We start from the raw sequence: 24,945 nt of genomic DNA on the forward strand, positions 1-24,945 counted from the left end.
GGGGGGCCAAGCCCCCCCCCCCAGAAGTTCGGTTTATCTAGGGTGACCATACGCCATCCTTTAGGAGGATTTGTCCTCCTTTTTCAGGTTTTTGAAAATTTCCTCCGAGGACGCCCAACTGTTTCCTTTCTGAGATTTTGTCCTCCTTTTTGAGAATTTTGGTCAAATTGGAGTGAAATAGGAGAGATCGAGTTAAGCACCAGCGGGTATTTCGAGAGCTGAACAGGAAGGTGACCTCTTTATTTTCAGTCAACCGACCCAAAGTGAGAAAAATTTACCATCTTTTCAAGATTTTTCTCCGGAATTCTTCTGATTTTGAAAATTTTGAAAAAGTGTTCTTTTTTCCCGATTCCAAAATATGGTAACCCTAGGTTTATCACCCTGTGGGGACCAAGACTAACGTTTTAGGGGGCCTGACGAGGTGCTGTTTCGGTGTAGTGCAGTATCAGATTGTGCGCCGGTTGTTCTGCGATTAGAAAAAGTAACGCTTTCGGCAGGTATAGTAATATGTATGTTTAAAAGGCGGCTATCCATGACACGTAGACTTGTTACGCATCGCATAGTTTAGGGTTCAAAATTAACCGGATGCGTTCCGACCGAATAGGCATGTTGAATACCAATACATCGGTACTAGGACGCTTGATTGCAGAGTAATGTGGAATAGGCAATTGTAGCAGATAACTTTATAAACGAGCGATGGTTCTTGCTTGAATGAAAAAAGAAGTATTGAGTTCGGAATTACGTACCCTGAAATAAGAAGCTGAGTGATACTATGCACAAATTGAATGTTTTATTGAGCTTCCTATTTTGTGCTATCCTGAAAGATCGACTGGCCAACGGCTATGCTCAGCTTGCCGATACGATGCTCTGCGCGGATAAGGAGTGCTCAGGTAATTTTACCTGGTGATATTCACTCTAACGATACGAAATTCATGTCTTTCTATCGAAGTACATTGAGGCTTACAGGAGACAAATGAAGAGAAGACGAAATCAATGACAGTCCATGCTTATGGCAGGTTAGAATGCTGCTTCTACGAGTAAGCTCTTGAATCAATTGACTTATGTTTAGAGATCTTGAAGCAAGCTGATCGTTACCAGCATGTAGGAATGTATTCCACTGGTGGTTATATTGCATGAGGTGCCATCTCTATGACATATGTTTTTTCAGTGAAAAGGTAAAGCTAGACCGAGTAAACCATATGCTAGTAAAGAGAGAAACTTACAGGCAAGGATGAGAATGAACATGAACATGAACATGAACTGAACACAATTTGATATCGTAAGGTTGAAGGTATTTCATCAAATAGCTGTGATCTACAGAAGGATAGGCTATGAAGATAGATTGATGTCGCAGAGACACTATAGAATCAAACAGTAGGCTACCTGAGCATTTTGATCGGTAAGGGCTCAGGCCCAAACCTTCTTCATGACATGAGTTTAGATTCTTCTTGATTTTTCTCTTAATTGTGCCATACCTCGCTTACGCTTAATATTCGTCTCAGCCATTCGTAATTTTTTCTCTAACAGAGACGATATCCGAGGGCAAAGCCAGACTCGCGTACAGGCCCCGAGATGACAAATTCTTGAATTTGGAAAAAGGCGATGTTGTTCTTGTAAAGAGTAAAAATGCTGGGAAGAAATCACATCTTTGGGGAGGACAGGTACGATATCTGAGAATTTCCCAAAATATGTCCGAGCTATGACTAATTTATCATTGAACGATGTTCAAAATCGGTTTCGAGACACCTTGATTTGCACGCGTGAGCATGAACCCACCGCAATCCACATTATCTGCTTTGTGCTGGATTTGCAATTGGATAGCATGATTTCAATATCAACCTCATTATTGACCTATTGTTAATTTTAATATCAACAGCGGTTAACTTGTCATTTGAGCAGTGCATTGTGTTGGTCCTTCTCATTGATTGCCTAAAAGTTCATCATACGTTGTCTTGACTAATGAACCGTCTCTAATGTTTGTGTTGTAATTTTCCATGCGTTGTGACTCAATCTTCAATTTTTCTTCATGTAAGGTCATGGGTAGTGGTCGATTCGGATTCTTTCCAAGTTCGTTTATCAAGGAGTATATTGAATTGGTTAAAAAGCCAAAATTCAATGTCAGCATAAAGGTATAATGTATGGTGTAATAGGTTTGATTGCATGTGCGTTGTGAAGACGACTTAGTTTGCTTGGTAGCTGGGTTTGAAGATACTGCTTTTACGGAGTTGAATGCATTTGAATTTACCTAACCTCTCATGGAGGTATTAAACAACAGTTTAATATCGTCTCGAATGCAATTCTATCCATGTAGTTGTATGAGTAAATTTTCGTTTTTACATAAGGGTGTATTATGCTGTAGTCGTATTCGTTATTTTTCCAGATATCCTTTTTTTTCAGTTTGACAGCTCACTAACACATATTCCATTGATATGGGGTCTACGGCATAAATTTTGTGTTGTAGTTGTAAATGACACCTGCATGCATGTGTAAATGAATGACGGTTGGAATAATTAATAAATACTTGCCATTTTTTCTATCTTAGGGATTTAGGAAGGGTACGGCGGATGAAAAATCGAAAGATCTCTTCGCTGGTCTCATAGGTAAAAATCAGGTACGCAGGCTGTGAATTTGTTGTTATTTGGATCTAATGATGTTTGGCATGTTTCAACTGTTATTGTTATAGCGTCACCAGTAATATAATTTGTTGCCGGTACTTGGCATTATCTAGCAGTAACGGAAGTTTCAGCTGAGGCTGGTCTGCTTTTCAAATTCATTAATTGATCTAATGAGTGATCCTGCAATGCACTGACAGAAAATCACTGTGCAGAAATCGAAAAAGAAGAAGCCTGCTGAAGATGTAGAAGCAAAGAAAGAAGATTTGGAGAATCCTGTTGAACAGGCTACAGGTTTGCTCAACACAGTCATCTCAGCCGTCGATAAAAATATTAATGTGAGAACCACCGAGAGAGAGTCTTACAAGCTACAAAACGCAGGAATATTGTTGACAATATGGTGTGCACTTTTTATCGCTCATTATCTACACGAAATTATCTTCTTTTTGACCGACGCGATTGTCTCTAGATGTATGTTTAGTCTGCTTTTCCTACAGCGACTCTGACACCATAAAGTTGTTTCTCAGTTTGTGACCGGGTTATGTCGCTCCTGCTTATGGCCTACCCTTTTAGAGAAATAGTTTCACCCGGTTTACGCATCTTGTCTAGAGGTAGTAGTAACGACATACTTTTTCTTTATCTGTTCTACTCACTCAAATGGTTAAAATTGACAGTTTTTCAAACAAAACCGTTTGGATTTTGAAAAGAAAGTAGAATTGGGAAAAGTTTGCTCGCTTTTATGAGTGAAATTGTCATAGAAAACATGGAGTATTTCCCAGACCTTTTCATTTTCTACTTCTGATTGATGCAGCTTTGACGTGTCTCGGAAATCGCAACTTCTACTTGTGATTGAGCACGAGCAGTAATTAGCTTTGTTGCCACCAATTTGGTTGCAACACCAATTGCATTGTATGCCTGTGATCTTGTCTAGAGCTTCGAGACAATGATGGAGGTGACAGCGTGCAGTCGGACGGTCAATCAGAGAACCACAAGGAACCGGCAACGGAACGTGACGGTGCCGACGAGAACAAAAGTACCGACAAGAAAAATACCAATCCGACGATGCTGCCGCCTGACATAGCGGCGATTATAAAGGAAAAGCTGCCAGACATGGGGGGAGCTGTCGAACCGGACCGGTCTGAATCTGAAAAGGTCACAAAAGAAAACACTATCGGCGGCGATGCGGAGTCGCGACATGAAAGTCAAGAACGAAACGATATGATTGATGATGCAGGAAGTACCGATACCGAAGAACACGTCGGAAATAATCGTAAAACAAACGAGGACTATGAAGTGGAAACCTCAAAGTCACCTGACGCAGACACGGCTGAACTTACTGGTAATGGCGGCCGACCGAGTGAACCAGATTCCTCTTTAGTCGCCGAAGAACCCGTTCGAACCATAACGCCCGCGGTTAATCAACAGGCAGACGTAACGAGCGGTCAATACGTTCACGAGCCGACCAAAGACGATTCAGAGGAAGATGATGAACCTTTTGAGGATGATACAGATGACGATTTTGAAGTAGAGTATTTAGCGGTGCCCCAAGACAAAGAAGGCGTCCGAAACACAATCGAGAGTAGTGATAAGAACGTTGAGTCTGTACGGGAAAAACTTGAGGAACTCGAAATTACGGTCAATGATGTCAAAATGGATTCCAATGCGAATGCACATTCGAAATCGGGAGACAGCGAGAGTTCAGCCAAAGTGGAATTATCTGGAGTCGGTGAAGACAAGGTTGAAAAGGCAAGGTATGATCTTGAGTCGGCCATTCCGACTGATGTAACGTCCCCTCATCCAGAAGGAGTGTTCAGTCCCAAAGATAGTAGTGCTGACAGCACGACAAATGTAGATGACAACTCAGATACGCCCCAATCTGATACGGGGGAGAGAGAAAATTCTGTAGCGGCAAGTGGAACTCAACCACGAGATGAGTCGAGTCAAGAAAACATGCTGTCTGACAATAGTGTCGAGAATGAAAACGGGTCCGGTTCTCTGCAAGAATCGATGCCGGCAGCGGAAGCGGAACGCTCTCAGCTCGAACACGGTAAAGAGAAAGAAGGCATAAATGTCGATGAGCAAAGCTATGAATTACATAACAATGCAGGTGATGAATCCAGAAAATCTGAACAGGACCTAGGTATTGCCGTCAAAAATAGTCTGGATCAGAGCTCAAAACCGCAGGATGATGTTGATAACGAATCCACGAAGGTTGATGATGTCACGTTGCAAGAAGGGACAAATGTTATCAAGCGGAGCTCTGAGTCGGAACAGAATAGGGATAAAGAAACGGTGAAACATGAAGATGACATCGATAATGCGGATGAAGATAGTCAGGAGAAGAACTCAAAATCGCAGGATGATGTTGATAATGAATCCTCGAAGGTTGATGGTGTCCCGGTTCAAGAAGACAAAATTGGTATGCAGCAGAACTCCGAGTCGGAAGAGAATTCAGATAAAGAAACTAAGAAATCTGAAGACGGCATCGATAATGCAGACGAAAATAGTCGGGAGCATGGCTCAAAATCACTGGAGGATCTGGATGACGAATCCTTGAAAGTTGACGATGTCGCGGTACAAGAAGGCATAAATGTTGAACAGCTGAACTCGAATTCGGAAGAGAATCCAGATAAAGAAATGGTGAAATCTGAAAATAATGATAACAAAAATAGTACGGAGCATAACTCAAATCCGCAGGAGGATGGGGAATATAGTTCCTCGAAGGTTGATAATGTCGCGATACAAGAAGGCGAAAATGTTGAACAGCAGAACTTGAATTCAGAAGAGAACCCAGATAGAGAAATAGTGAAATCTGAAGATAATGAAAACAAAAATAGTGCGGAACATAACTCAAATCCGATGCAGGATGGGGAATATAAATCCTCGAAGGTTGACGATGTGGTAATGCAAGAAAGCAAAAATGATAAAGAGCAGAGCGATAAATTAGGGGAAGATGTGAATGAGGAATCCAGTAAATCTGAAGGCGATATCGCTAATGCAGATGAGAATAGTCTTGGGCAAAACTCAAAACCGCTGGATAATGATGGGGAATATAATTCCTCGAAGGTTGATGATGTGAAAATGCAAGAAAGCAAAAAGGATGAAGAGCAGAGCGATAAATTAGAGGAAGATTTGAATGAAGAATCCACAAAATCTGAAGGCGACATCGCTAACGCAGATGAGAATAGTCTGGGGCAGAGCTCAAAAATGCTGGATAATGAATCCTTGCAAAATGGCAAAAATCCAGATGAGAATATAACGAAATCTGAATATGATGTCGATAATGCAGGGGAAAATAATCTGGAGCAGAACGCAAAATTACAAGAAGAACGCAGTGAAAAATCAATGAAACTCGATAATGCCATGGTGCAAGAAGACAAAAATGTTACTGTGCAGAGCTCTAATTTGGAAGACAATACTGACGAAGAAACTGTGAAATCTGAAGATTACCCCGATAATGCAGACAAAAATAATCTGGAACATAGTTTAAAATCACAAGAGGATCTGGATAATGAATCTTTGAAGCCTGTTGATGCGACGGCGCAAGAAGACAAAGATGTTATTGAGCAGAGCTCTAAGTTGGAAGAGAATCCAATTCGAGAAAGTAAGAATGCTGAAGATGATGTCATCCTGGGCCAGGAGCAGACCGAAACAACGAATCTGGATACTGGTAAGGAATCTTCGGAGGTTCAAGATGCTACTGAGCAGAGCTCTCAATCGGAAGAGAACACTGCGGAAGAAGCCTTAAAATCTGAAGATGATGTCGACAACACAGACGAAAACACGCAAGCGCAGAGCTCACAATCAGAAGAGGATCTGGGAGATAATCAGGAAGACACTAAGGAAAGAGAAGGGGAAAATTTTGCGGCTCCGAGCTCTAAATCTGACGAGAATGCAGACGAACAATCACCACCTTCTCAAGACAACACGGACACAGAACGCGGATCTGGTGCGGAGCAGGGTTCAAAATCAGAATCCAATTCGACTGAAAAAGAAAACGCCATCAATGTTAAAGACGACACAAAATCAGAATATCGTGAAGATCAAGATGCCGGTCGACTTGAAGATGGTACGAAGGCTAATTTGGAGCAGGACGTTAAATCGGACGAGGATGAGAATACTCCATCCCGACAAGCTGGTACCGGCCCGAACGAAATCGCACATTCAAATGATGATGCAGAAACAAATGACAGCGAAAGCGCCGACAATTCAGATCCGAACATCGCGGAACGCGGCACAGACCACGACTCCCAAACTGGTGAGGAAAACGATGGTGAAAATGATGTTCAACCCGCCGTTAAGCAGAATGAGAACAACATAATAACTCGCAAAGATGGCATTCCATTAGATGATGATAGAAACAAAATCGATGGAGGCAATAGCATGAAAGACGAAACGCAACAGGTACAAGACAGTGATATAATGCGAGAAAACGAACGTCAGCAACCGTCTGATGCTGCAGGCATTGATGATGATAATGTCGAATCAAAGGACTCCACATCACAAGGCGTAGATGTCGGTACGGAGAATCACCAAGTAACCAATTTAGATTTAGACGGTATACCTCCCCCGGGCCCTCCGTATGATGAAATCGTGAAAGAGCGAACTGGTCAATCAGAGTCTGAGGATACTGACGATTTAGAGAGTGTGTGGAAAGAAAACGCGTCCGAGCAAGGTAAGTTTTCATTTTTGTTATGCAGTCGCTTTGCGGTGTTTGGTGTGTGATTCGTAGTTTCTCGTGGAGCTAATCTCTCGCTTTGTTTTTGCATGTGACTGATTTTTTAATTTCTTTGCGAAAAGGCGGTGGGCATGCTGGTGGCGATTCGGCGTCTGGCGTGGATTTGGTATCGGAGGACGGTACTGGAGATGTTGCGAAAAATTTGGAAGGAACCGCGGATGCTATCGAATCTGATAATCCCGACAGCGATGATTTTCAGGAAATGCGATCGTTCGGATACACCAATCTCTCAGACGATAGATTGCTCCGCTGGTTTGTACCTAAACAAACACCGGCGTTTCCAAGGAAGAAAAAAACCTCTGTAGGATATACCGACTTGGCCGAAGATCCTTTAATTAGGTGGTTCCTGCCAAAAAAAACTAAATCTCCTGCCGCCTTTCAGAGGAATGACGAGATTAGTCGAGCATATTCAGATCTGTACCGGGATAAAATGATTGTGTGGTTTTTACCGGATTTTACTCCCGTTCCTTCGAGAACAAAGAGATCCGCTGAATTAGTCAGAGGTTCCGAAGAGATTACCGAGCTTGAAAAGGACGAGATTTCTCAATCTATTCTGAATGATGCTCGGCGCAAATGCTGTCAAGGTCATCCGGATGGTACTAGAGATGAAGACAGGCTGTCTTGTTACACGGATTTGAGACTCGACCCATTATTGAAGTGGTTTGTACGTGACCGACCCGACCAGCTTTCTTCTTCTGGTTACACGAATCTTTACGACGACTGTCTCATCCGGTGGTTTTTACCAAAACAAATATCCCGCATCAAAGTTGTTGGTAATAACAGCTCTGTCGGTTACACTGATTTATATCGAGATCCGTTGTTGAAATGGTTCATGCCGACTCGAACTTGCTCCTTCGATATCGCAAGCGAAGATATGTCAGAGTACACGGATTTAAACCGAGATGAAAAGAGTCGGAGCTCTATCGGATACACCGATTTATTTCAAGATCCGTTGTTGAAATGGTTCATGCCGACTCGAACTTGCTTCTTTGATATCTCAGATGGAGATACGTCGTCGTATACGGATTTATATCGGGATGATAAATTGAAATGGCTTTTACCTAAGATGACAATGTTACCAAAGTCAATGCGGTGTACAGAAAATTCTGCAAGTGTCGATGGTGTTACGGACCTGCGCAAAGACAATTTGCTAAAATGGATTCTGAACAATGCCCGTTCCAAAAAAGCGGACGGTGAATTGAACGAAAGTGTCGCCTTCGACGTGAATTTGTCCACAGATTTGAGACTCGATTCCGTCTTGAAGTGGTTTCTGAGAGGTGGATGTTTGTGTAGATCTTGCAGCACGGCTGTCGAGAGCGTGACAGCAGATAATAGCACAGGTCAAGGCATTTCTTCGTATCTGGACCACTCGTTGCTGAAATGGATGTTCACGAAGTGTAAAACCAAAAATGATGTTGTTCCATTGAAACGATTCGATGAAAACGGTATAAGCAGTTACCTAGACGATCCGTTACTGAGGTGGCTGTTTGCACAATACGCCGCAACATCTAAGACTGTAGGTTTCGAAGAATCTATCGCTGGAGTAGATGATATTGTGATCGAAGAGAGCGAGTTGGAAGATGACGAATGCTCGAAATATATGGACGATCCTACTATAGGTGAGAGATATCCGGGCAACCCAGACTGCGAACAGAAGATGAAAGAGCTAAAAGATTTAGAAGAAATTTTGGAAGACACGCAGGATAGCGATACAATATCTGTAGTCGTCGACGAGTCAGGGGACGTACAGTCTGATATATCGCCGCAGACTAGTTTTCCCAACGATCCCACTCTGAAATGGTTTGCACCCGATGTTGAAGCGCAAGATCAAACTTCTCCCGTTAAAGTGAAGGTGGACGATGAACAAACTGTAGATAGGCCGGCAAACTTGGAATCCACAAGCTTGGAGAAGAAATTGAAGGTGATACTGACAAGATTTCAAAATGCCTACGAGAATTCGGCCACGTTTCGTATCGGTATATCGAATCTGCAGCGAGACTTGAAATTGTATATAGAAGTGGATAAGGACGCCGCTAAAGAATTCCATGGAAAAATCAAACAATGTCGCAACGACGTAATTGGTTTAGAACGCGAGTTGTTAAGCAATATTCGTGAAGTTTCCAGTATTATCCACTCTATCGGACTGTCGGAGATTAATCTGAAGAACGTGGCGGAAAATATCATTCCTAAGTACGAAGAAGATCTGAGCACCATCGTGAAGGGAATTGATGAAGCATTGGTAGATATGAATTCGATCCAAAAAAGCCTCCATGATCATCTCTACGAGAAGCATGAGGATTCCGTTACCAATGATTCAGAACGAAGCGACCGTCTCGATAAATTAAAGGAAAAATTAATTGAACTGGATCGTAAATTGGCGGAAAAAAGCACGCAGAGCGGAGAGTTGGTGAAAAAAATGGAGTCGGAGGCAGAATATTTCAAAGATCGCATACGAGACTTGGAAGAATCGTTGGAGAAACGCATGAAAAATGAAGAAGAGCAATCCTCTCACTACGTGGAGCGGGAGAAAAAAATTCAGGAGCAAATCCGCACGATTCAATCAGCTCTCGACGAAAGAAATCAGGAAAAAGACAAGGCTGTCAAGGAGGATGCGGAACAAGTTGCTGAAAAGCTTAAAGAACTTGAGGCCGGATTGAAATTAACGAACGGGGCTGATAAACCGCTATTGGATCGCATCGCTGTTCTCGAAAACGAACTGGCGGCTCGGAAAAATAAGGATCTTGAGAATGCCAAACACGAACGATCTGAAGCGATTCTTTTAAGATCTAAAATTCAATCCTTGGAGAGACAGTTGAAAAAGCAGAGGTATGTCGGTAATTCGAAGATGTTGGCGGAAGCCAGATTTTTAAAAAATAAAGTCAGAACGATCGAGCAAAACATGGCAGAGAAGGCCGCGGAATCGACAGTCGTCGAAAATCGACATGGCGATTCCGAATTGAAACAACGTATCACAAGTTTAGAGACAGAGTTTCAGGAGAGGCTGTCGGCGTTAACTGTCGAAAAGCAGACGGACGAAACCTCCGATCTGAAGACGCGTGTGCTGGCTATGGAGGAAAGATTGCAATCGCAAATTCAAGCTGCCGAAAAACTGTTGAGCAAACCCATTGAGGCGCCGTTCGTGAACAAAACAAAAGAAGCTAAAACAGCTAAAAGGCGGCGATCAACGAAAAAATCAACAAGATTGAAAGGGATGGGCAAAGACGACATTTTGAAGATGTTGAATTCTCTATTTTTCCAAAACAACATCGGTTCTGGTGGTGTGCGATTCTTGAATCAATCGAAATCTACCAATTTTATCGTCGATGGATCGGTTAATTCAAATGCTGATTTTAGTGAGTGCGTTGTGATACAGCAAGCAGATGGGAATGTTCAAGCTTTTAAGGTTTAATTACTTTCCAAATCTTTTCACTTCCGCGAATAATTTTGTAATCTTGAATAATTTCATCGCCGTTCATTTTTCATTTGATCACTCGAGCCTGTCACTACATCACTTTGCATTGAACATTCTCCTTTGTTTGGCATGGTTCATAATTCATTTCTCGGATGCATGAGATTCTTTTTGTTTGCTTGCAAGAATGCGCTGTGGAGTCTGGTAGACGGAGAGCGTGTGGTGCTAAACACTACGCCAAAGAGTTCTGCAATGCATTGCAGTGTTGCTGGAATCCAGTGCTCGATGATCCGTATGTGCCGCCTTGTTATTTTTCATGTACGTCAAGTAGCCTGTGTTCGGTGTAGGATGCATGGTGTTTGCTGTAGGTGGTAGCCTGTTAGTGGTAGCATTTTCAATTGGTGTTGTAGGAACTATTCCATCCTCTATCCTAGCTTTTTTCACTTTGACTATGGCAATAGTGAGAAGAAATGTTGCAATAAAGCTAGTCCCATCTTCTGAAAAGAAGATAAAACATTATCCATCCTTTAGCCCTCATTACATATAGAAGTGGGGATATGATAGCAATGTCGTGGATCTACTCTACTCGATCGCACACTAAATATCAGTCCTGGTCCCATTTTTGAATGAAACAATTTGCGTGTAGCAGTGTTGGGATGACTCGAGTCATGACTTGACTCGAGTCAGACTCGAGTCAACTTTTTCGTATGACTCGACTTGACTCGAGTCACTTTGCAAAAATGACTTGACTTGACTTGACTCGGCGCTTCAAAAATGTGGATTGACTCGTGACTCGGAGCAAAATTTACGAGTCAATTTCAAGTCATCAAGTAAACGGTGTCGACTAAATCAATGTAGGCCCTATTTTGTGCGTGGTCGGATAATTCACGATACGCCGTTGTCACTTATTGTGAGAGCAATCAGTCATTCACCGATTGTACATTACACTGATCCTCACAAATACACTGACCGCAAACGAAATGATCACAGTTTCGTTGTTGTTGTTGTAGTAGCAGATTAATTTAATAGCATCGAATCGCTGTTTAATGGACGGCTCTGTCCTTACATTGCACAGCACTCAACTTTACCAACCCTATATCAATTTCTTTCAACTTCTTGAGGCTTCGTATTCTATCCTCTATTTTGGCTGATAATAAGAGAATGTAGCATGTAGCTCAGAGTTGTCATACTCAACTGACGTCGCGGGCCGGATTCAAATATTCAGATCACTCGCGGGCCGCACCAGTCAAATGATTCCAAAGTATTACTAACTCTTAACTCAATATATGCACTTTTTCGCATTCTCGGAATTGGGTGTCAATCTCAGCGATTTTCTCCTGACGATGACTAGAAATCACTACTCCGCTGCCGGGTGGTTATAATGTGGCCTATGAACTGAACATACTCGAAATTTGCTATCTTGAAGGAATATTTATTAGTAGTATTTCTTACTACAAATTCGAGAAATATATTGGATAAAATCAACCTATACTCAGAATTGCTTCGCCTGCCGAATGAAATCATTTGGCGGGTCGTATGTTTGCCACCGCCTCTATGTAGCTGTATACAGTTATTGACGTATTTTATTAGCAGTTCTACGCGTGCGTGAGCGATGCAACGTATTTTTGCATGTATATTTAACTTTATATTCGTTATTTGATTCAAGATAAATGACCAATTGATCTCTCTTTAACACAGCTAGTAAAATAATGAATTTGAATGATCACTCATACTTCGATAATTCAATTTGACTTGAATTGTGACTTGACTCGTGACTTGACTTGACTTGACTTGACTCGAGTCACCTCCGAAAAACGAGTGACTTGACTTGACTCGAGTCACCTTTGAAAATCGATTGACTTGACTTGACTCGAGTCAAAATGTGCAATGACTCGAGATGACTCGTGACTCGAAGGTAGTGACTTGATCCCAACACTGGCGTGTAGCGCAATAGTTAATTTATGTCCGTTTTATTCAAAATTACTTGAATCTGACTGTAGTAATAGTAAAATGAATCCAGTCAACACAAACATGTTTACTTATTTTTCTTAATGCACAATGAAAAGTTAAATACCGTTCTGACCAATATCATTGTAATTATTACTCTGGGTGGCTTTGCAGTGCAAAATTCAATTGATGTTCACTTCTCCTACTAGACTCGTGACTTGAGCAGCATGCATACTTGCACAGTGCTTTTAGGTTGGCACTACGAAACCCTCCATTATCTGGATAGCTCTAAACTCGTGACCATAGCCACTAGGTCCTGATATCCATAGAATTATGCACTGGAGTTAAACATCCGATTCCGGACGTTACATTTCAGTGTTGCAACTCGACGGCATGAAAACCGCAAACGGTGTAAACTCTGGCCAACAGTCCGAGTCCGAGCTGCTGGAACAGCTGTCCGGCGAGGACGACGCAGATAGTGGCAAACACAAAGTCCTTCACGAAGGAAAGCTTGTCGACTGGGACGAAACGATCGAGAGGAAACCTGACGATAAGCAACCTCTGACGTGGGATGAGGAGATCGGAAAGGAGGTGGAAGACGATGAACATAATGTCAAGTCAAATGACTCGCCACCCCTAGGTATTGCTGAAGTCCTGATATTTTTGAAATTGTGACATCTGCTTGATTTAAGGTGGTCGATGTATCCATCGTTAGTACTGAAATAGAAGTAGTGTTGTCAATATGTACTCAAGTGCAAGTAGAAGTAGTGACTTCCAGATTAGTAAAAAAGTAGATATTCTAGGCCTGGTTTCGCGTAAAATCTGAAGACTGCTGAGTAAAAGTAGGAGTTGTCAAAAATATTAACCGCTTGAGCAAGTAAGTGTAAATTGGCAAAAAATATTTGGAGTACTTAAAAAAGTGGAAGTACTCTGTTACTGGCAACATCTGGATTTAAACTACACGGTTTACAATCACTTGACATGTGCGTCCGGTCCAAATTAGATATAATGTGCCATTTTTACCCTGTGCTATACTCTTTCAACAGTACTGTTTCATGTCCTCAGGTGTTGCAGACAATGATACACCGTCGCCCACTGAGCCACCTGCAGTTGATGTTACTACTCCAGAATACATACCACTTGAAAGTACGCTTGCTCCTCATGATATCGTGAATCGACAAAATGAAATTGAGCTAACTCCTGAAATCGTCGAGTCAAACACTCCTGATTCTGCTGCAATAGACGAGATACCTCCTTCAAATGACGAACCAGCATCTTATCCCGACGACCAGACTGATGACGCTGACATTGGGAGTGACGATTCCAAAATCAATGTGGACGAATCAATGCTTGGGAAAGCAACGGTGAATTTGCTTTAGTCTATCGGTGCTTTCAAAATTTTACACCACGCCATTTAGGAGCAATACGAAGAATCGGATCACCACGTCGAGAGCTTCTGGGTGAGGCTGCTGATTCAGATGTCATCCTTCCCTGCGGACGTTGTCTACGTGTGCGAGCCTCTCTTTGAATTCGTAAGTTTCTTAGTACTGTTTCCGGATAGACCAAGGCGGTGGAATAGTCCTGCAATAATCCCACAGCAAAGTCTACAGAGGGAACATCGTTTCAATTTCTGTGATCATGTAGTTCAGCCTTAACAGTGCGAGTTTATCTACTCAACGTGTGTGATGGAGAGGGTGCAGGCGCTTCAACAGTCTGATTGATATTAGTTGTGCAGCATAGGTGACAGATAGTAGCACACTTACAAGCAGCACAATCTGCGCAAGTCAAGAATGGTAGTAGCGGTTGTAAGAATTTGACGCCTTGGCCATGTGTATCGGTATCTGCGAATTTCTACCTCACATTTTTGTTATGACTGGATTCAAACCGTAGCTAACAAATGTTTCATCGAGAAAAGCTTTGAAGAAGAGTTGACGTTCGTTAGTGACCTGATCAAATTACAGAGTTTGCTGTGTATGACACAGATTTATTGATGTCGAGATTGCAATAGATGCGTTACCCAACTTTATAAAAGGTCATATTGACTCGTTCATTCTTGAGCTTTATTATTTCAAAACATTTCACTTCTATGCAAACAGGCTTCCTGAGTATATATGGGAGGAGAGATAGTACAAATGAAGAGATCGGTCAATACGAAGAAGTTGACACCAGAAGGAAAGGATTATCATATTGTGCCTATGTGTTCTGCACCACCCTTCATATCAGAATATCAGGAATTTTCATTGATTGAAAAGACCGCAGGATTGCAATTCAATGGGAAGAAAAGAGGTCAAAGCGACTTACAGTCGTGGTGCTATTATTTTCATCCACTCAAGACACACCATTTACATAACAGAGCAGTGCACGAGACGCGTATTCCATCAATCAAATTCCCACCTTGGCTTACAAATGTGATAACAGAAACGGAAATATATGTTACTGTTACTATGTTACAGGTGTAAGATGATGTAGCATTCCAGGTCTATTTTCATCCTGTGTTGTCCACTTTCATTTCTTACTGAGACGGAGTAAAGACAGGACCGTAACTGCCGCACCCCAAAACCCCCAATTGGGGGGGCCGAGCTCGGAGGGGGGCCCAAAATTATTTCGTGAAGAGTATTTGTTGAAAATTGTTGCAAATTTTCAAAATTTTTTCGTTGTGCCAAATGTCATGATTTTTTGGTACTCTTCCCCCAAGAAAAGATTTTTAGAAATGGTTATATCGGCGTTGGCCAATACCGCAACACGACGCACCAAGTCATATAACGATTTAGGACATATTACATGCGACTCCAAGAAGTGTGCCAGAACGATCGGCAGCGTAAAAACCTTGGCCGAAAAGGACTGCCCTTACGCTGACCGAAAACTTCGTTATATATGCAAAATACATATAGCTTTAATTGTCCATAGCCTAGGCGCCTAAATGACTGGCGCCGAATATTCCTGTCTTGGCAATATGAACCTCAAAAGACGAATTCCATCCCGCGGGGTAAAATTATACGCCAGCGAAGAAAAACCAATTTGAAATCGTGTGCGTCTTTTATTTTAGTACGTTTGACCGATTCTGTATTTTTTGATATAGCAGACAAAGACAGGAGGTCACGAAATAACATCATGTAACGAAGTCATACCAACGGGTCCGCCCGCCGAAGATGTTTAATTATTATTTATGGGCCCTACAGTTTCCAAGACACCTCACTCAGCTCTACCGGTAAATTTGATAAAGTGAGCAGAGACGACCAGAAATCGATAGCAATATATATGTTGATCGGGACTATTACCAATATGTTAGTAACCCGCGTTGACGCTAGCTGATACTCCCGTGTTCGTGCCAGCTTTCCAATGTAACACCTTACCGGCGTACGCTACGATTTCGACACTTGTCATTTCGAGCCCGGGATGAAGCGCTGAAACGTGTACAACTTCATCGGTTTCGCTTCATCGCGTCTGTTTTGGCGTCGATCTTGCTTGAATGCTGGATTGCTGGTTCTTCGGGCGGATCGCTATTCCGAATGGCCAGCTGGCTCAGCGTCATTGGCAATATTCAGGGTGCGCCTGAACGCGCATCCGACTCGTTATGATGTATGTAGTAGCCAGGATGCTTTTCAGATGCAGTGAGACAGCACTAGGGAAAGGATTAGTATGTTTCATACTCCAATTCGATTGATGGATTGGTTGTTTCAAATTATCAATGAGCTTGAGAGAAATCGTTAAGAACACATCCTATTCATTTATATCAAAGCCCACAGCTTCATCGTGTATTGTGCCGGAATAGTTGAACATATCTGTGACTGAGGACACAGGAAAATATAGATATCTATGAGACTTATTTTCTGTACCTTGCAAGAAATTCAATTGTTGAAGTAGAGTTGATAATGCTTTGCAATAAGATATATCCTGATCTCTGTGTTATATTGGATACACAATGCGTATGAATGTCACTACTATGTCGGGCGTTAATGAAAATGATATCACTTTTCCGGGTTGCCAGATTAATCCACCTGAACTAAAAGCTACATGATTATTTTAACATCTTCTGTCTGATTGTCACATGAAGAATATACATTGGTGTGTCTTAAGTGGATAAAACAGTACAGCTGATTTATTGATTAATAATGCTTTTCGATAGCTGCTGCATTATTTACTTACTCGCTATAATCTTCGTTAAATATACATTGAAAGACACCTACCAGCATGAAGATAATTGTTTCTATTTATTTAAAATATTTATCTACCTTTGGAGTTGTACTGTTTGTGTGTTAATTGGCTTATCATGTTATTTTTGGGAGTTTATCAACATTCTGCACATAAATTTGTTTTGAATAATAGTTTTTATAGATTGTACCCAGTAATGGAATGAATCAAACAAAATATGAAGTAAATAAGGTCTCGATTTTTCCAGTGTTTCAGTAGTATTTTGCTCTTGTTGCGGTAGGCCGTGCTTTACTGGCCATGACCGTACAAGATGTCCAAACAAGGTTGCTTGCAGCATTACAAAAGTTCTGCGATCGTGCTTTAGAGAAAATTGATATTGTAAGTTCCTAGAGCCTACTTACAAATATTCCAAAAGCTTATGTCATTCTGTGGTATATTAAATAGGCCTTCGCACCTTCGTATTTTTCTAATTCAAATTTCAAACGAAGGATCTAAATCTTCGGATGCTTTTTAGTTCATTGACTTACTTCTAGTCTTCAAAATAATCGTTTGAATAAAGGTACTCTCTATTTTGAGCTTATTACGAATGATTGGGAATAGTTTGAGCTGGTCCCAAAACCTGCTCGAGGGTTTAAAACATTCATTTTCGTTACAGTGGATCTCGTTGCTTCCGCCAGAGTATCAGAATGACGTGCTCGGGATACCATGGCCTGTGATTTTATCTACGGTCGTTGTCGGCTTTTTCTTGATATGGATTCTGATGTGGCGTTCCGGCTCGGCGAAGAGACGCCGCAGAGATGAAGAGGCGTTTAAAACAGTAGAAGAACTTCGCACACAGCTGGATAATATTTCGAAAGAAAAAGTGGACATGGAAAATGATTTGAGGACGAAACAAAATGAAGTATGAATATTGTCTGTGAATTCGATTGACCAGGTATCTCTGAATTGTGCCATTTTGCAGATCGAAATTCATGACGGCCAATTGCAGAATTCAATACAGGATAAAGAAAATATATTGTCCGAGAAGAGAACACTCGAGGTGATCTATGATTTATAAATACATTTAAGCACATTTAATGGTTGTGTCGCATTTTTTACTTTACTTTTCTGTCATTGCTAGTTGCTACATAGCATTGCTTTTAAAGCACCTGAAAACTTCATTACTTGATGGCAGTTTTTTCCCTAGTTACATATTTGTTAGCGATCGAGAGAACATACTTTTATTTTGTTTTTATCAACTTGCTCTCCGATTTAGGAATCGCTGCAACAACTCGGGAATGAGAATGAAAGCCTGAGGACACACTTGCAGCAGCTGACCACGTCTGCTCAAGAGAAAGACGATGATATGCGTAAAATGATCGCAAACGTAAGCACAGTTCTCTGATATATTGCAATGAAATGCGCAGGGGTGGTTGAAAGTACTCGGCTTTGGCACTCGAGACGTAGGAGTACTGGTGTAAAGTTCTACTTGATTGCATGTAGAAGTAGCGATCTTCATGACATGTCAAAACTACTTCAAGTGAAAGTATATAGAAGAAAACTTCTTGGAAATACTCGAGTAGATTTCGTCACGATCTCACAATTTTCGCAGTTTATCAAGTTCTGTAAATTATTTTGAAATTGCAGTCGATGCATCTTCGTGACTAACGTGAAATGATTAATGACACTACATATGGTGCAATTTTCGAAAATGTATTTAGTCATCATTTCAACCAGTTGTTATGACAATTTCAGTCATAAGAGCAATGCTGAAAGTACTTTCTACTTTACAAGATACAAACTGTAAAATATAAGTACCGGTAGTTTAGTGGAAGTTGTCCAAGTAGCAAAACCTACTTGTTGGCTCTGAAAACGTAAATGTATTTTATCACTTTACTTACACTTCTGGAAATATGTAGCGTAAAAAGTGACCTTCGCACTCTTGATTAGAAGTACTCTGCTGAACTTGCATGTGCGTTTCAGTTTGTGTCTTCAATCTTGGGCATTGTCGTTCACAGGCTCAAAAAGCAGAGAAGGGGGCGCGATCGCAACAGCAAATCATTGAGGGACACGAAAAAGAACTGAAAAAATTGAGAGAATCGCTCGCCGCACAGGACAAAAACAAAAAGGAAGCGGACTTGGCTGCTGAAAAATTGAAGGTTCGATTTTACCTTGGCACTAATAACAGTCTTAAATGATCGTCGCGTGTTGATCCTAATCCATGCTTTGTGAGAGTGAAGAATTGTAAATTTTTCAATCAATACTGAATTGATGTTTACTATGCATCAGAGCGTTTGTTGATGAGATCGTTTATCGATCGAACTTCAATCTCGTGTCACCGGATTTTAATGAGTACCCGGCGATAGAAATTTTTCGACTTCCTGGCAACGACGATTTCAATATCGACACTTGCTTTGCGATTTTAACAGGAGCGATTAAAGACGCTGGAAAAATCGAAAGGAGAGGTCAAAAAGGAGGGCAAATTATTACGGGATCAAATCGACAAGCTAAACTCTACCGTCGAAGAATTGCAGCAGAAGCTCAACAGGGAATCGGAGGATAGGGAGCAAAGAATGCAAGAGATAGACGTTTTGAAAGATTGCATCCTGCAGTTTAAGGTAAGTTTATTTATTAGTACACATAGTGATATTATGTCTTGTAAGAGCGCCTCAATTTGAAGCTGGACTTGTGTGGGTTGTTGATTTACTGTACGCTGTACAATAACCAGCGAGCTTTCCTTTTAAAGCTTGTACAGTGTACAGTTTGTTTTCAAAACTTCCTCAAGCCACTGTCGTCAGTTCCTAACATGCAGGCGCGTAGCCAGGGGGGTGGTCGGGGGTGGGCAATCGTTGCTGGCCTGATTTATCACGTCTCCAACAGCCTAGTTCCGCTGGCTTGAAGAATTGCATCATCAATAGGCCTGGTATGAAAGATATCATCGCTGGCCTAGCTGTCGCAAATCCTTGCAGAGGCTACAAAATACGCCTTGATAAGCGCGCGTATTTAATTGCTCACGGGATATCAGGTACTCAATAATTGACAACACTTCTGGACTCGTTGGCAAGCTTGTCATATGCGTAAGTTGGTCAACACGAGGAGATTGTAAAATCGTCATTTACGCATGTACATAGTCCTAATGAATTGATGCTATTTTAGTAAATTAAAAAGAATCGAAACCCCCGCTTTTTATTTTGAACACCCCCATTATTTTGTGGCTGGCTACGCGCCTGGTCGTCATTCCTAACACATCAACTGTTTCTTGTCTACGGTGTAGTTTGCCTTTGAGTTGTAACTTTCAAAAATTAGTTCTTATTTTAAATCCCGTGTCTTATGAAACTGTTATTTTTCCTGTTTATACGATTTCTCCGTATTTTCAATTTGTGTCTTTGGTTTGTCTTATTTTTGTCATTGGCTGGGTGAAAGTGATGACCATTTTTTTTTCTTAGTCGCCAGTTTACAACGTTCATGGTTAGGCTACGAATTATGGTCCGACGTTCCATATCGTTGGCAACCTTATGTGTACAGTACACCTCCGTAACCGCAGTATTTTTGCTGCAGGGCGCCAAAGAATTCTTGACGGGGGATGACGAAGACATAGACGGCGAAGAATCGTTGGAGAAACAGGTACTTACCCAGGAATTTGTAAAAGTTGCGAACGAATTCAACGAAAATTTACGATCTCGCAGAAAGAAAGAATGAGAGACATGCTGGAAGTCGCGAACGTGAAGAAACTGCTTCGGCAAAGCGAAGCGGAAAAACTGAACATCCAGTACGAGTTGGAAGCGGAAAAGGAGAAGAGAGTCGACAAAGAAAGTGAGAGAGAAATAATCCGCGATTCGATGTTGTGAGTAATACTGGATATTGTGTGCAGCGCGGCTGACGCAGCTCGAGGCCGTGATACACGGGGACGAGGTGGTGAAAAATAAACTGGAACGGGACGTGCAGACGCTGGAATCCAAGTTGTCCGTGATGCAGGAATTCTACGCGAAACGGGAAGTGGAAATACAAAGGTGAATATTTGATTGACTCATTTTTTCTAATTAGCGGTTCTATTATTTCATCCACTCAAGACACATGCTGTGCCATGCGATACAGCAGACCTGACAAACAGCATAGAAGGATGTGGTAATGACCAATCCCGGCCGAACATTGTTACATCCGTTTTGGCCAGCCTGTATTAATACCTGTTATTTTGGCTTTTTCTGACACTTACCTTGCTTTTTCATTCTCTTCCAGTATTTGTTCCTTTCTCTGTGTTTTCTCGGTAAAGTCACTAATCCAAAAAATATCGCAAACTGATAGTTCGCAGAGTCAGATATTGGCTGGAATCTAGTCTTAACGGAATAATCATTTTCGCCAAGAATTGAAGTCCTGCGGTCCTCGTATGTCAATCCAAGAGCACTTATGACCTTCTCACTTGAAGCAATTGTAGGAATGATAACGTTATAGGACAGGCCGATTACTATCGACCATTGGCTCTAGTAATTGACAAGATTCTAAGACATGTGAGAATGCGATAATGGGGCATCTGACAATTGACATGTTTGTTGAAGTTAAGATTAGGGTTGCGTTTGAGCTAGATTCAAGTGTTAGTTATATTTTGGGTCGGGATTTGAGTTTGGCTATGGGTTAATGTCAGGGTTAGGTTTAGTTTAGGGGTTATTGAGTCACATGCTCAAGTGTCTCAGGCTGAACTGTCGTTTTTAATTGTGTTGCATGCTAAAATAATGATCAGCAACCCTTGGTAATATCACAGCAGAAGACTGATAGAGATATTTTTCAAGCCTACTGTGTGATTTTTGCGTATGATGCGCTCTAGAACTACATCGCTCTCTCGTTTTCCAGTAAACTTGGCTTGGAGAAGTCCAAATTGGAGTCGAACACCTCGCTACTGGAAGACAAGGAAAAACATCAGAGCGAGCTGATCGAGCAGTTGGCCGTCTATAAGACGATGTGCGACGAAGCGAAGCAAAAGTACGACCTTGCCGAGAGACAACACAAGCAGGAGGTTACCGGCTTCGAGAAGAAAGCTTACGACAATTGGGTAATGTTGTTATAATCGCTTTTGACGGGTTTCAAAGATATTCCGAAACTATTTCTGGTGGAAATAGAAATTTTTTTCATGGGGTTGCATGCAAATGCAAGAAAACCCAGCCGTAGACTGAAAGTTTTATTCGACTAATTTTTCCCAATCTGTTTAAACAGTTTGCACGTCGGGAAGCGGAGAAAAAGCTTGATGACGCAAATAAGGATATCGCCACATTAAAAGCCCAGTGAGTAGTCTGCCATGTCGATACTTTTGTTTCGTTCAAGAAAAAACGACGTTTTTTCAACAGAATGAGCGATCTGGCGATGAGATTGCGCGCGTCTGAACATGAGTTCATAAGGCGGCCACGACCAGAGCGCCACGGACCACCGGGAGCCCCGCCATTTGGTCATATCCATCGTACGGCTTGATGATCGCCCCAATGATTAACTCTCACACATCAAAATGCAATTCTTTTTCAGGGCCGCCCGGCAGTCCGTTTGGACACGATGGTCCGCCACCTTTCCGAGAGAGGTCACCAAAAAGAGTGTCCAGTCCTGGAGGTAGCGTATCTGACGATAGACCTGGCAGTCGCCCAGATCGTCCAAACAGCGCTCGAAGCCTTCCTCCCATGGATCAAAGACCACCTCCAGGGCCGTCCATGGGACCCGGCCCGCCTATGCGTGACAGGCGACCACCTTCAGGACCTATGTTAGGTCCTGGTCCATACGATGGTCCGACAATGCGCGATGGCCGACCGCCTTCAGGACCACCTTTGGGTTCCGGTCCGTATGAAGGCCCGCGGATCCGTGGCGGGCGACCACCTTCAGGACCGTCGATGGGACCTGGTCCTCTCTATGGTATTCCGCCTGTTCGACCGCTGTACAGGGGGGAACCTCCACTATCGCGGCCGCTGCCAAGAGACCCTCACAACAACAGAAGACCGCCACCTGACCCAGGTGCCTTATGAAGTGTTGTTGCCATCAAGAGGTTGTTTAAGTAGACAATGTGGCTACTCAAGTAGAAGTAGCAGTCACACCTTGAATATTACACTTTGAAGATCCTGAAAGTATTTTACTAGTTACAAAAAGTAGATTTAGTTGATGGGTCGCTTACTTTTAGTGCTTAATGGGAGATGGCTGCTTTGAAAATTTAAAACTATTTGATCCAGAGCTTTTTTCTACTACTCTGAATTTTGTCTCTAAAATATTCGAGTAGAAGTGGTAGTAGTCTGCAAACATAATCGCATAAGTAAGAGCTGCTGTTAGCCAAACCTGACTCGGCGTACCCCGAAGACGTAGAAGTTCTTTCTTACTGACCGCCACTGTATGGTTCCATGATGGTAATTACAGAATTTTTCAGGCCACAGACCGCCCAGCGGCCCCATGACGTCTTCACCTTATATGGACCGGCCGCCGGTATGTTTGTACTTTCCAATGGAATCTATCCGTACATCTGATGTGTGATAAGCACGGGTTTGACTTCAATGTGTTGATTGCCCGCTTTTGCTAACGAACTTGATAATACTATTGATAGATGTATACAGCAGGGCTGCTTGAAATGTTTGTCAGTAACGGCTTGCAGCTGAAACCTGTTTTCCGGCATTTTTCTGAAAGGAAAGCTCAGGCATGCCTGTAACCTGCAAATTCCTGTAGGCATTGGCGCTTGAACTAAACGGCAACCGAAATATCCCCTCTCTGTCCCAGTAGGATGTGATCCCGACCGCATACGAGATATCCAGCTACGTATAGCTTGTAGTAAACTCCACGATATTAAACGTGTCATTCCACTTTCTACAGATCCCGTCATCTCAGTCGCAAGCATTTCCACAATCTTCTCTCCACGCCACTCCACCCCGTCCGCTGGTAGAAGGACTTCGAACTGACGGTTACAAACCACATCCAAAGGAGGGTCCGCCTGGACCTCCACCCGGTTCTAACGCTGGCGGCGGTAATTCGTTTCGTCGGTCGAACGCTTGAAATGCCGTTATGAGACGGCGCGCATCGCATGCCAGGGAACGTATCGAAACCACGAAGTAGTTGTAACGGTGTTAGATAGTCACTTGAGTACAGATGGCAGCTTGTATTCGTGTGAAGGTAATGCCACAATCATTGCTTTTTAAAATCATAGAATATTTATCGAAAGAGCAGTGGCATGGAGCTATATATATACTGTGATAATTCTCAGTAATTCAAGAGCCGAAATCTTGTTGAAATGTAAGGGGTCTGCTGTGATGAAGTATTCTATGCGAACCGCTTGCTATATTGGGACATAAGAGAATTGTTTGTTCAGTGCAATACAACAAACTTTGATAATGGTGACGATTCGACCTGATCGTGACTGAACCAGCGCGTGTCAAGAGTTTCTTGTGTTCCGAGTTTCTTTTGTTCGTTTTTTTGAAGTCGAATAAAGAATTTATCGTGCGATCATGTTGTGGTGAGTTGGATGGTGGAGTATCTTGAAGCCCTTGATTTCCCCGCCGTATGAAGGGAAACGAAAACGAGCACTTGCTTGGTTATCAATTCAAGGAATGCCTGAGATTGTGTAAGTAAACAATAGCCGCAAAAAAGTTTTTCTGTACTGAACTGACCCATACTGATGTGCTGATAAATTGTGCACGGGTATCGGATATTCGGGCTGATGTCAAAGATAGGACATGTAGGCTAATTCCAATGAGCAGCATTGCGACGCAATAACGGAACGCAATTGAATGGAATATCCATATTGAAATGAACCCGAATGTTTTAGGCTGACATTGGTCAGTAACTAGTAGAGAAATGGAAAGAACATAGTGTATCACTAAATCTGATGTCACCGCCATGAAATTTCGAAGAATAGAGCGTTCAACGTACTATTTTTAGATGGTACACGAACTCCTTTCGACACGGCTTTGGCTGGTATATTTTGATAAAAGTAGACTCCAGGGCACACAAATGACAGTGTGAATGGCCCCTCCCAGCGAGGCGAAATCTGTCGTCTCGACAATTTTTCGCACAGGCGGGATTATACAACAGACGTTTGCCAATGGCAGAGTTTATGGCCATTGCTCAGCATCAAGATTGAGTGAACGAGTCAAGGTAAT

At 42.2% G+C, this 24,945-nt stretch overlaps 2 protein-coding genes across 8 annotated transcripts in view; one reads left to right on the forward strand and one right to left on the reverse strand.

The window, feature by feature from the left end:
• The window catches only part of LOC145440375 (required for meiotic nuclear division protein 1 homolog), a 141,008-nt gene that overhangs the window by 45,150 nt on the left and 70,913 nt on the right, over positions 1 to 24,945 (reverse strand). The window lies entirely within an intron of this gene.
• Positions 569 to 24,289, forward strand: LOC145440357 (uncharacterized). 7 transcript variants are annotated; one of them, XM_080317941.1, is made up of 24 exons: positions 570 to 890; positions 1,528 to 1,661; positions 2,034 to 2,129; positions 2,543 to 2,611; positions 2,813 to 2,906; positions 3,544 to 4,319; positions 4,377 to 7,287; positions 13,083 to 13,346; positions 13,772 to 14,070; positions 14,125 to 14,238; positions 17,514 to 17,759; positions 17,820 to 17,897; positions 18,114 to 18,224; positions 18,856 to 18,996; positions 19,267 to 19,455; positions 20,396 to 20,461; positions 20,524 to 20,650; positions 20,709 to 20,847; positions 21,683 to 21,881; positions 22,043 to 22,110; positions 22,174 to 22,283; positions 22,346 to 22,822; positions 23,226 to 23,281; positions 23,663 to 24,289. In XM_080317941.1, the coding sequence occupies exons 1-24, from the start codon at positions 773 to 775 to the stop codon at positions 23,840 to 23,842; spliced, it is 7,062 nt and encodes a 2,353-aa protein (XP_080174067.1). In that variant the 5' UTR covers positions 570 to 772; the 3' UTR covers positions 23,843 to 24,289. The 7 variants fall into 7 exon arrangements, with proteins under 7 accessions (XP_080174066.1, XP_080174067.1, XP_080174065.1 ...); XM_080317940.1 differs by having other exon boundaries at positions 569 to 890; positions 3,544 to 7,287; positions 13,772 to 14,040; XM_080317939.1 differs by having other exon boundaries at positions 2,828 to 2,906; positions 3,544 to 7,287.

The sequence above is a fragment of the Botryllus schlosseri genome, chromosome 6, assembly GCF_051294905.1.
Source record: "Botryllus schlosseri isolate E-star chromosome 6, Bs_hap1, whole genome shotgun sequence".
NCBI lineage: Eukaryota > Metazoa > Chordata > Ascidiacea > Stolidobranchia > Styelidae > Botryllus > Botryllus schlosseri.